The sequence below is a fragment of the Ictalurus furcatus genome, chromosome 7, assembly GCF_023375685.1.
Source record: "Ictalurus furcatus strain D&B chromosome 7, Billie_1.0, whole genome shotgun sequence".
In the NCBI taxonomy this organism is placed as follows: domain Eukaryota; kingdom Metazoa; phylum Chordata; class Actinopteri; order Siluriformes; family Ictaluridae; genus Ictalurus; species Ictalurus furcatus.
The window spans coordinates 31,107,847-31,121,331 of NC_071261.1; the positions used below are offsets into that span (position 1 = coordinate 31,107,847).

Genomic DNA, 13,485 nt, shown 5'->3' on the forward strand with positions numbered 1-13,485 from the left:
ACAGAACATTCATAAATGACTTATGTACAATAAATGGAAGACTAGAAATGATGCTGCAGGTGAAGTAGGTAACGCACATCCAGTCATGGAGTAGTAAATATAAGGTACAGTGGTGCGTGAAAGTTTGTGAACTCTTTCGAATTTTCCATAATATCTGCATAAATATGACCTAAAACTAAATCAGATTTTCACACAACTATTAAATGTAGAGAACAAGAACTGAATTAAACAAATGAGACAAACATATTATACTTGGTAATTTATTTATTGAGGAAAATGGTACAATATTACAGATCTGTGAGTGATAAAAGTATGTGAACCGTTGTTTTCAGTATCTGGTGTGACCCCACTGTGCAGCAATAACTGTATCTAAACATTTGGGGTAACTGTAATCAGTCCTGCACATCAGCTTGGAGGAGTTTTAGCCTGTTCCTCAGTACAGAACAGCTTCAACTGGAGGGTTTCTTCACATAAACTGCTTGATTCAGGTTCTTCCACAACAGTTCTATTGGATTAAGGTCAGGACTTTGACTTGGCCATTCCAAAACATTAACTTTATTTTGCTGTAACCATTCATTAGTAGAACTACTCGTGTGCTTAGTTTGGTTGTCTTGCTGCATGACCCACTTTCTCTTGAGATTTAAATCACGAACAGATGTCCTGACATTTTCCTTTATAATTCGCTGTTATAATTCAGAATTCATTGTTCCATCAATGATGGCAAGCCGTCCTGGCCCAGATGCAGCAAAACAGTCCCAAACCATGATATTACCACCACCATGTTTCACAGATGGGATAAGGTTCTTATGCTGGAATGCAGAGTTTCCTTTCTCCAAACAGAACGCTTCTCATTTAAACCAAAAATTTATGTTTTGGTCTCATCCATTCATAAAACATTTTTCCAATAGCCTTCTGGTGTTACTGTTAGTGTCATGGTTTGAGCCTGTTTTGCTGCATCTGGGCCAGGACAACTTGCCATCATTGATGAACAATGAATTCTGAATTACACCAGCGAATTGTAAAGACATTGGGGTCCCTGAGCAGCTCCTTCAGCAGCAGACTGCTGCACCCTCAGTGTAAGAAGGAGCGCTACCGCAGGTCCTTCATCCCTACAGAAGTTAGACTCTTTAATGCAAAAACAACATAATGTGGTTATGTGGCTAACATAATGCTGTTTTTTTGCAATGTCAGCCAACACATACATAACATTTTGCACTATGTATATTTATTCAGATATTACTATTTGTTGCTCACCCTCTACTGTGAACTGTGCAATATTCCACTGGTCACTTATCTGTATATAAATGAGGTGTTAGTCAGCTGTATATATTCATATTCTTATTCATCTATACATACTTTGAGGTGTTCATAGTGTACATATTACCATCATTATTATTTTTACTACTATTATTCAAATTTTTCTATTCCTATTATATATATATATATATATATATATATATATATATATATATATATATATATATATATATATATATATAAAACATTTTTTTCTATTCTTTTCCTATTTAATGTGTGCCATGATTTCCCCTTGCTCTTCCCCGCCGAAAAGCAAGAACGCGCTTCCGGGTTTTCAGTGACATTGACTTTCTACATGTGCATCTGTTATGGTTTATGTCCTGTCTCCGCCCCTGTATTGTCATTGGTTGTTTCCCATATGTGTTATCATTAGTCTCAACTGTTTTGTGTTCACCCTTGATTATGTTTGTCACTTAAACCCCTCATGTCTCTTTGTATTTTGTGAAGAATTGCGTGAGATTTTTCCGCGTACCAATCCTTTGTACCTTGTTCCTCGTTTTGTTTCATAGTCTTTGATCTTGTTTCTCATTTCTCATTATGTGCTTTTGCCTTGCCTGTTTTATGCCTGTTTGCAGATTTCCTGAACCACTGCCTGCTTATGAGCACGCTTTTGTTTCACAATTTGGATTTGTCTGCCTGCCTCTCTTTAATAAACTCTTATCTGCATTTGCATCTGTCCTAACCTCCATTACATTCTGTAATGTGACAGAATACTTCACCTCACCATGGATGCAGTAGAATTTTTTAGAGTTCAAGAGGCTGACGTTGGAGAAGGAGGGAAAATTCTCCCTCATTAAGAACAATCGGGAATGGCTCAACATGATGTACTCCGTCATGGGGTATACCAAAGGGGAACCTTCTAACCAGACTGGAACCATGTCCCTCCCTCCCTCCCCCACTGTGGTCTCGTACAGCCTGCCATGTCGTTGGAGAATGTCATTCAGCCTCCCTGCTTGTCTGAGGACGCCACTCAGCATCCCTGTTCAGCTGAAGACGTTGCTCAGCCACTTGGTGCAGCCAAGCGTTCCGCTTATAGATAGATAATTTATTGGTCCTCAAAAAGAGGAAATTTGTTTCCACGGTGGGTGCGTACAAAAACATAACAACATCATACATATAGACCATCATAAACAATCACAGGCATAGAGGGCAGAAGGGGACAAGGAGAAAAACATCAGGATCATCATACAACAATGAATCTGACATCACAATGGCTGAGTACCTATGTGTTTAATGCTCATATAGCCATAGGAACAAAACTCCTACCATAGCTGGTCTTTCTGCACATGGGTAGTCTATACCTGTGGCCAGAGGGAAGGGGGTTGAAATATTGATAAAGTGGGTGGTTTGGGTCATTCAAAATTGTATGTGCCTTCTGGAGCGTAAATGAACTAACACAGTCTGATAAATTAGGGATGGGAATACCAATAATTTTCCTTGCTAAATTAGTTATTTTCAAAAGTTTGTTCTTATTGGTTACTGTTAGCATACTGAAAAAACAAATGGCACCATACATAAGAACTGGTACAATAATACTTCGGTACAGAAGAAGAAGCAGACTAGGCAGAACAGACAGATATTTAAGTTTTCTTCCCTGTTCTGCCTCAGACGTCACAACGCCAGGCTCCGCTTCTGACATCGCTTTTGCCTTCCTGCTCGGCTTAGACGTCACTCTGCCTTCCTGCTCAGCTGAGGAGGTCACTCTGCCTCCATGCTCCTCTGAAGACGTCACTCCTTTCCTTTATTTCATGCCATATGTCGCTCCCCCCTCATGCTTCACGGAGAGCATTGCTCCTCCTCCTGGCCTTGTGGGGAACCTCGCTCCTGCCTCTGGCCTCATGGAGAACTTTGCTCCTTCCTCTGGCCTCGTGGAGAACTTTGCTCCTCCCTCTGGCATCATGGGGAACATTGCTTCCCCCTCAGGCTCAGCCTTGAGCTTCATTCCTCCCACTGGCTGTGCAGTAGCTATCGCTCTGCATTCAAGCCAGGCTGGGGATATGATGTCATCTCTCTGAGGTGCAGAAGAGACTGCTCCACACCTGAAACTCAGAGAGCATGCCATGTTCCTGGCCTCCCAAGCCATGTTCCTGCCTGAGGTCGAAGAGACGGCCTCCCAAGCCATGTTCCTGCCTGAGGTCGAAGAGACAGCCTCCCAAGCCATGTTCCTGCCTGAGGTCGAAGAGACGGCCTCCCAAGCCATGTTCCTGTCTGAGGTCGAAGAGATGGCCTCTCAGGTGAAGATCCTGTCTGAGGTCAAGAGATGGCCATGTGAGATATATATTTCTTTCTTTGAATAAACAAGAGATCCGGGCACTTAGATCCTGGTGTCTGCTTGCCAGTGTCTTTAGCACATTTTTAAAGTTCTATGTGTCATGACTCGTTTGAAGAAACTGTGTTTCTTCTTCTTGTTGCCTTCAAAACACATGGTCAATAAGTGTACAAGAGGACCAACACATCTAATCAGCTCTGGGTAATGTTCGATGTAATGATGCTTTGGCCGAAGTTTAAAGACTGGAAAGACTTCAAGAAGAATTTGCCTGTGGTCTCTAATTTTACTCTGTAGATACTGAATCATTTCTTCTGTAAATGTTAGGGACAGCTTTAACTCCACAATGTATTTTAATTGCATTAACACTGCCCATGCAGAATCTCCCTCTGTTATTACATACAACAAAAATGGAAGCATTCGAAGTAATGCAGCGTTTTCATTCTCAGATCACTCTCAGGATCCTCATAAGCAGTCTCTGCAGTCGCAGAAATGTCATCATCTGCAGTGCAATCTGTAAGATTTATTAAAGAGGTCCAATGAGGTTAAACTATCATCTACATCATGGGCTCTGGTTGGGTGAGCTTTAAATGATGAATAAACATTTGTGCTACACCTACAATTCTTATATGGGAATGCTACTCTTTCATGAGCTCTCAAATGACCAAAATTTAGCGGTTTTTTTTCCTGAAAAAGGTTACTTAATCCCACATAAATCACATGTGTACACAATCTGTACTGCTTGACATGTATTCCTCTTATCTTTCTCATTATGAAATCGTGATACATGTATTTTCCGTGCATTGAATGAAATAAATGTGCAGATACGAGAGTCATATAGACAAGGTAAAGGGCTAACCTTTGAAAAATGGCTATGTTGCAAACGATAATGCTTAAGAAACTCTGCCTGGGTACATGAGGAGGAATCACATTAACCTTCATTTCTAATCCATCGCCCAAATCAATGCCAATCTCAGAAATTAAAATGGGGAGTTACCGTTTTAAGGTGCGTTTAGTCCTCATTTTTTACAGATTTTACTGCACTGGTCCCCACACATACATGCATTCAAAAAGTTTTTTTTTCACTCACATATAGGTCTGCTATCTGTCCACAAAGTGTAACCTGTATAAAGAAAACAGAAACACAAATTAACAGCGAGGAACAGACACGATATCGAGATTAAATATGCCTATTTTCACAAACTTCTATATTCAAATTGGAGCACGCAATTAAAAATATGCTGATTTTAGTTTCACAGTCATTTGTATAAAATGTGAAATAAACTATAGTTTTAATAATGACTACTTCTATCTATAAAGCTTAGTTTTTTTTACTCAGCATGTTATAAAAATACCCAAATACATACTATTTGTGCTGCAAAACGATTATCCACAATGTTTGTTCAAATATACTAATATGCTAATGAGATGAGGTCAATTTAAAAAAAAAAAAAAAACTATGCATTTGAAGGAATTCCAACTATGAAGACTTGTAGGCCTTAACACACAACAATTGCACTCTCTTACTAAAATACTTTGTTAGAAGCACATGAAATATGTTCATTACTTTAAAAATCCTTCATATTTAATGCATATTTTAACCTACAGATGGTGACATTACGTGACAATGGCACTGCACTCTGTGTCGATGATGTAAAATGGTTGCATTTCAGCAGTCAAAAGAATTAGCTACTAGCCCCCACAGCAGGAAAAGAATGTCACACTGTGCTGCTTTTGGATGTAATTTTAGTCCTTGTTTGCTGTGATACAGGGGATATCTGTAAATATGAGCAAACCCATAAGCATCTTGTTGGTGTGTTTTTTTCTGTAAATTCTCATAACATAAAGCTCCTGTAAAATTAGCCTAAACCCCCTAGCCAAGGCATTACCAAAGTAAAATTAAAGTTATTGTTGAACCTTTTGGATTACATGTATGGTTTTGGTCTCTTCTGAAAGGTGGATTAAATATTTTTATATAATTTAATTGTTTGGACAAGGGGTGTCCAATCTTATCAGCAAAGGGCCGGTGTGGGTGCAGGTTTTCATTCCAACCAAGCAGGATTCAACCTGATTAATCAGTTGATCTTGGCTTTCAGTAGACTCAGATGTGGCTTCTGGTTGGTAGGAATGAAAACCTGCACGTACACAGGCCCTTTCCACTCTCACCTCCTCACCTCTCTGATCATCTTCATTCTGATGTACATTTTGAGTAGTCTTGTATATTAACCTCCTCGCTTATGTTACGCTCGGGTTCAAATTGAAAGTCTGAAGACATGTTTATGTCGCTGGAGAATAAAGACCGTTGCAAACATTTGATGTCACTACCCAGAATGCATTGCGATGTAAACAGCAATGGCGGCTAACGAGTGCAAGGATATTGATAATTAAAAAAAAAAACCCTGACATCTAGAATATATAGATGGATTTATATAGCTGATGTCAGTGTTAATCTAATAAACCATACAAGTCTTCATAGTCAGGGTTCCCTTTTAGAGTTAAATTACTGTTTTTACTTATTTTATTTCAGTTCCTTGAAATCAAAACATTAATATCGTTAAATAAAGCTGAACTTATTAACAGTTTTAAGTATAGTTACCTCATATTTAATGATACTGTTATACTGTTCGGGAATACAGTGTGGTTTTTGGCCATGAATCATCAACTTGCAAAAGATCTCTATATCAGAACTCCCTGTGACAACATGAAGAAGAACCCTTGATAGGAACCAGACTTGGAACCCATCATCTAAAGGTAAGTGGGATTATAATGATTACAGTGTACAAGTGTACACGGACGTATGTTCAGTAAGCTTTAGTTACAGTAAGCAGTTAATTAAGTTTTATTAGACCCCTTTGGGAATGAAAAGAGTCTACTCTTTTTTTGGGAGCCGAGTTGAAAGCTCCAAATCACTAAACCGATTCGCAATTCCCTTCACTACTACAGAGGAAAGGAGACGTGTTCCTGGAAACCATGTGATGTTTTAGTTTATAAGCATAAAATGTGTGGTTTGTTTCAAACACAAAAGAAGCTGGGAAGGGCGAGATTCATTCCCAAACACTGCTGACAAAACTGAATCTCAAGCTATTCAGAGTGCTGTGTTGAAGGATATAGAGAATTAAAGTGTTGATATTTCATATGATGTTAGGACTAGACACAACTCAGTCATTTTCATTGGCTGGTTTTTAACCTTCCTTTATGACTCTCATCAGGTGATAAAGAAACTCTGATTATTTGGTTGTTTTCTCATTATTTCTCATCTCCTTCTCATTATTATTCTCATGGTATCAGTGTGCCGCAGTTGCTTCCTTCTGCAGAAATATTATTAAATCTTAAGTCATTCATATTTCAGAGTTATTACTGGAATTAATTTCGACCCTCACATTTACAACATTTTAAATATGGTATTTGCTTCAGGTGTTCATTTACTTGCTAACAGGTTCATTTTGTAAAAACAACAGGATAAGTGTTTATATTTAAATTTAGGTTTGGGCTTAAACTATACTACAATCCAACACATAACTCTCACATAACAGCTTTGGATACAATTTCACATATAGATTTTATGGGTCAAGTAGTCAACTAATATCAAATATATTGCTAAGAGCCAGGTCAGGTATTAGGTAATGTACATAAACTGTTTGGTACTATACATGTAGGTTCCAAATTATTGGATGCATTACCAATCCAAAATATAAATGCATACAATAGCTATCAGCAGCACTCTTCATGAATAACCTATGATTAAATGAAAGAAGAACAAAAAGTAGTTTGTTTCTTTCTATGCTGCGTGGGGAATTTTCTTCCAAAAGGAAGTGGTCCTGTATGCAACAACACACCAAAAAAAAAAAAAAAAAAAAAAAAAAACAGAAGTAGTCTTGTACTCTACCACCAGTTTCCTAAGAAAGCAGAATTGTGTAAAGTGTGGTTTTGGGCCATGAATTCACAAATGATTTCTATAACAGAAGTATAAAATATCTGGGGGTGCACTGATCACTTACCAGTAAATATAAAGAACTATTATGTTAATAGAGAAATATTCCACTTTCCAAAATATAAAAACAAGAAAATGCAGGGAAGAGCTGTTAATTCCCATGGCTAGTAATTGAGTAAGGATACAAATTGGGCTGGTGGAAGATGTAACCACCCTGTCTGGTATAACAATACACGACTATTTGCTTTAAATCAGTATTAAGTTTGAAATATAGAAACATGCGTTCTTTACATCACTGGTTCAATTCAATTCTATTTATATAGCAATTTCAACCAAAGAGATTGCCACAAAGTCGGTTACAGAAATCTGGAATGCTCTAATGGAAAGTGAGATTATAAATCATTACAGTGTACAGGTGTGCTTAAAGTGTGTTCAGGAAGCTTTATCAGTATTCTATATTAGTAGTACAACTGTAATGATGGATTGTGAAGTATTTTTTCTTCTCAATAAAGATGGAAGGTACAAACTTGGAGAAGAGGAATAGTCTTTAGTGAAGCTTCATGCATGTGCATACGCAGGTGTTGTCTCTTCAAAGTTCAGTCCTCAACTGCCCACATGTCAAAGAGCCCTTTGCCATAACATTTCGTCTAGGCTTCTGATCCAAGGTCAAGGTCACAAAGATAAAACTGTCTCCTCTGCCCTGGAAAACACATTCCAGGTTTTCATTAAAACTTTGATCCAGAGTCTAATCAGTATCCGAGTTGTGAGGCACAGAATAACTCTTTGTAAGGCAGTTTAAATGTGAGGGTAGTGTAGTGTAGGAAGGAGAACATCAGGTTAAATGGACAGGAATCTTTTCCACATTTAACTTTAATAAAAGTTAAATTCACACAGCAGCTCAATAATATTAATCCTTACTGCATTTTAAGTGCTAATGTGTAGCACCTTGCTATCTACATAGAGTAAATAGAATTTATAACATGTACAATACAAAGTATGATGTTATTTTATTAATCAGAAGGGAGAGTAAAATGTTAAAAGTGATTGTTAGGCAATGAACAACTTGGCCTAGTTTTGAAAATAAAAACTGGCAGTGAGCCCTTTGGGAATGGAAAAAGTCGGCTCTTTTTTTGGGAGCCGAGTTGAAAGTTCAGACTCACGTGTTGCAATTCCCTTCAGCACTATATGGGAAAGGAGACGTGTTCCTGGAAACCATGAGATGTTTTAGAATATAAGCATAAAATGTGTGGTTTATTTCAAACACAAAGAAAGCCAGGAGGGGCGAGATTCATTCCCAAACACTGCTGACAAAACTGAATCTCAAGCTATTTGGAGTGCTGTGTTGAAGGATGCAGAGAATTTAAAGTCCTAGACATAACCTTTCATATGATGTTATGACTAGATACAACTTAGTCATTTTCATTGGCTGGTTTTAATCCTCCCTTATGACTCTTGTCAGGTGATAAAGAAACTCTTCTTGTTAACATTGTCATAACACAGATATTATAGTATCACACGTCTTTCTTCATTTGACTGATTTCTACAACACGGGTACGTTAAACTCAAACTCATTCACATTTACACTTATATTTACTGTTATGCACATCTACTAGTAAATAAAACCTATAAATAAGTAAGTTATAGTACTGTTTAAGTAAAAAAGTTTATTTGGTTTTAAAAGGTATTTAAGTAAAAGTGGATAAATGCATAAAAAACAGAAAATATTTGCTATTAAGTGAGTTGTGATCAGTGTGTTTGGAATTACAAGATATTATTATTATTATTATTATTATTATTATTATTATCCATCCATCCATCCATGCTCTATACCCCTTATCCTTTTCAGGGTCACGGGGAAAGCTGGAGCCTATCCCAGGGAGCATCGGGCACAAGGTGGGGTTCACCCTGGACAGGGTGCCAATCTGTTATTATTATTATTATTATTATTATTATTATTATTATTATTATTATCATTATTGTTGTTGTTGTTGTTGTTTGACTTGAGAACATGTGGTGTAGCCAGTATTTACTTTTAGTGGTTGATAAGGAAATATAGTAAATAAAGTCACCATGAAATCTGGATTTTATATTCATTTCAATATTATTTTCACTATTATACTGCATCCTTGGTTGATGTCAGACAGCAGTGTAGGAGGTGATGGCAAAAGTGTGTTATTTTAATCATCTAAGGCATACAGTGATCTACTATCAACCAATCCTGCCATATTGAGCTAAGAATCATATAAGAATAATAAAAAACCCAGTAAACCTTGAGATTATCACTTGTCACATTACAACAAAATATAGCTATAAATATGAGAACATGTATAAAACTAAACTGAACAACCTCAACCTTTTATTTTATTAATTTCATTACAGTTTTTATTAAACATGGACCTTTACTTCCATTAAATAGACTTATTATTTATTGTAGGCACATTTTGTAAATGTTAGCAATTACTGTAGACATCAGCAGAAAGTGGGAGCTTCCTGCAAATGTCATTTCTCTCATTTACAAAATCAGGTGATTATGTTCACCCATCAGTGTAAATGCTTGTATTTATAATGCTTTTGCTTGTATTTTTCTCATTTGTAAGTCGCTTTGGATAAAAGAGTCTGCTAAGTGAATACATGTGATGTAAATGTAACTGTCTCTTGAGGTACAGAGACAAAAGAAAGTTACAACAGAATGATCACTCTGTATGTTGACCCATCAGTGTAAACATCACTGTGTATAAAGACAAAAGAATGGGGTTTAATCACCGTCTGAAGGTGTAGTGTAGTGACTGTTTATTTGTGAAGATAATGATGAAGGAAAACATGATGCAACCCCCCCGCCCCCCAAACACTTTCAGCTTTGGCTTTATTCTTTCAACACTGTGCACAAAGCACATCAAAATCACCATTTTTAAAATCCTTTCCATGAATTTTGTGCCATCTGGCTATCTCTATGGTCCCGCATGGATGGATCAAAGAGATGCCTGTACAGTCATACATTTTGGCATTCATTTGGCACATTGCATTCTGGGTATTGTAGTCTTCAGCTGAAAACAGAACAAAACAGAAGGTATAATCCCAATTGTGTCAATTTCATTTCCAAGACTAATAAATGTGCAGATTCTCCACATTTTATCATAATAAAAGTTCATTAACAATTTCATTAACAGGTCATTCAGCTGTCCTGGAAACTTCTGAGACATTTGTGTCATCTACCACTGACTAACCAGGATTATGGCTACAGGGTACGTGAACAAACTTTTTTACACTAAAAATGTTATTATTTCATAAAAGGACAAATGCTCCTTTCTTTCGGAAGAACCAGCTCTCTGTACTGTTAGATGCTGAAAATCAGGGCCGGACTGGGACGTAATTTCAGGCCGTGAGTCTCACACTCAATTTTAAACTACAGACAATGCTATTTATTTATTTCCTAATTTCAAGTTATTACACACAGTATGGGTCCCATAAATACATGAACAAGCAGCCTAGAGGTAGCGAAGCAGTCATACTTTATATCAGCTTACAGGGGTCTGCACAGAACATTAAGGCAAGCAAACACCAGAAGTGCAAAGCTGCCAGTAACTCTCTTCTTCTCTCTCACAAAAGTACATTACATGCAGAAGAGAGGTAAACAAAAGACACTTTTAATTTTTATTTCTCATGTACCTGTCACTTCTTTACCAGGTCTACAGCTATGAACAGAACTGTCTCCATGTTGTTGGAGAACGACAACTTTTTTAACCTCACTGTAAATTTGTGAGAACAGAATCTAAATTTATTTTAGTTAGAATTAAAGAATCACATTAAATCAATGTGTTTTTTAGACTTAAAAATACTTACTGCTGGTACAATATTATCTGTTAGTACAATAACAACTACAACAGGACAATATCTATCTAGAAAAATTAAATATTATAATACTATATTTTATATGAATATATTAAAGCATATTTAAAGTATCTTATTTTACCTCTACCTGTCATCTCAGGTTGATCCTGAAGTGTGAGCACTGCGCAGAGCTAGTGTCAGCGTGACTCTCTCCACCTTACCGTGAAAAATAGGAGAAAAATATTTGGGATTTTTTCTCAACCTCACATATGGGCAAACAATTTATATAATGCAATAATAACTGCATCATGACAAAATCTATTTAGAAAAATCCTAATATTGAACATGATGTTGCCTTTTATGACTCATAGCTTAGAAAAACATTTTTAGTTGCTGTTGTTTACCCTAGTGTTATGGCCCAGTCTAGGTTGGGCCGCACAGAGTAACCAGCTCGGGATTCAAGTTGATTGATCTTTAAATAGTGAATGAGGGAGCCAGGAATAACAAAACAGCTTTGTTCAAAAAGGTTGTGGTATATTCTAACAGACAATTATCTACATACAACTGTACAAATTAACCAAAACAGGCATCTCTTCAGGGTGGGCCAAGGCCAAAATAATAAACAAAAGGATTCTATGATAGGTAGCTAGCTTACCTAAAAGGAAAGAAAAGAAAATACAAATATTCCTCCCTAACTACCTAAGCAAAGAAACAGAGACAAAAGGAACCCTCTCCCAAAAGAAATGGCAGCCACACCCCTACTGCCAGTGAACCAATTAAACATATATATACAAGTGAAGAGAATATACAACAGATTTAAGGATAACCAAACTCAGAGTCAAAACCAGGCAGAAGTGCAAAAAACAGAATTTAGCCACAAGGGCAAGCAACACAAATCAACCACTCTCCTAACAACACACCCATTCTCACGCCGGCTTCCTCCTTAAAAATGGCTGCCAATCAGTGATGTCATCAAGGGGGCGGGAGCAAGGCAGGCTAGGGCAGGCTGGAAAGTCTGGAATGGTGTTCGGACCTGCACACAAAATGTCACAGCACAGAAAAAAAACTCCCCACGCCCCCCCCCCCCCAAGATAGCGGGTTGTAACACTAGTTATTGTACTTAGCATTTCTTAGTAGTAAAACTATACAGTAGATAATGCTGTCCTTTAGCACATTTTGAGTGATGATAGTGATGATAGTGATAATGATGATAGTGACGATAGATAGTGATAGTTAGTGAAGCTAACTCTATTTACAGATGAGACTGACCTGCACTTGAAGCCCTGAGCAGGTCAGTAATTTTGCAGCATTTTGCTGCTTCTTCTTAGAGGGTTTACTTTTGCGTGCCCTTTCCATCTCTACTCCACCTGGCCACTTCCTCTCCATCCTCTCTCTGTGCAGTGATGACTCTGTTTGAAACCAGAGCCAGAGCTGAGGAGGATGGAAGCGTTGCAAGTCACCACTAACAGATTCATGGTTTCTTATTGATTTATTATCGAATGTCGAATTCGGAAAGGATCACTTGAGTACATCGGACACGCAATAATATAAAATAATAATGATTAAATAAATAAACCAATAAAAACAATAGCAGGGAAATGGGCCAAATCAGTCATCTGGCCAGTGGGAGTTCTACCGGTTCTCCCGATGGTCAGCCTGCTGAAAATTACAGCATTTTCACAAAATCACATCATTACACTCTCAGTAATATAATTTGCATCTTTTAATACACGTTTGATAACAATTGATGAACTTCATAAACACAATATCAAACTGACCCTCTATCTGTCCTTTAAATTCAACAGATTACAAGACTCATCACTGACTGTACGTGATGTAATCAAGAAGAGTAAATTCATCAGTGAAGGTCCACCTGCACGATATCGTCTCCTCACAACCAGAAGTAATCTTTATGAAAAAGGCTCAGTGAGAAAATGGACATTTGGACAGCGAGACATCAATATGCAAAACAAAATCCTACTGATGGTAGGAGAAACTGGAACAGGCAAAACTACGGTGATCAACGCAATGGCTAATTATATACTTGGGGTGAAGTTTACAGATGAAGTGTGGTTTGAGATTACAGAAGAAAAGGGAGATAATTACATGTCAGATCAGTCAAAAAGTAAAACAACTGAAATCA

The 13,485-nt window shown here is 37.4% G+C and overlaps 2 protein-coding genes across 3 annotated transcripts in view; both read left to right on the plus strand.

Annotated features, from left to right (window-relative positions):
* Positions 1-8,975: 8,975 nt before the first annotated feature.
* The window catches only part of LOC128610458 (uncharacterized), a 6,061-nt gene continuing 1,551 nt past the window's right edge, over positions 8,976-13,485 (plus strand). Inside the window, exons 1-4 of one of the 2 annotated variants that reach the window (XM_053629793.1) lie at positions 9,008-9,065; positions 9,361-9,407; positions 10,682-10,756; positions 13,148-13,485. The exon at positions 13,148-13,485 is cut by the window's right edge and continues 1,551 nt beyond it. In XM_053629793.1, the coding sequence (XP_053485768.1) occupies positions 10,746-10,756; positions 13,148-13,485 (349 nt within the window). In that variant the 5' untranslated portion in view covers positions 9,008-9,065; positions 9,361-9,407; positions 10,682-10,745. Of the gene's footprint in view, positions 9,066-9,360; positions 9,408-10,681; positions 10,757-13,147 lie in introns of both variants that reach the window. The other variant, XM_053629792.1, reaches the window with a different exon arrangement.
* The window catches only part of LOC128610739 (uncharacterized), an 84,168-nt gene continuing 79,666 nt past the window's right edge, over positions 8,984-13,485 (plus strand). The window contains exon 1 of the mRNA XM_053630157.1: positions 8,984-9,065. The gene's annotated coding sequence lies outside the window, so the exon portion shown is untranslated. The remainder of the gene's footprint in view (positions 9,066-13,485) is intronic.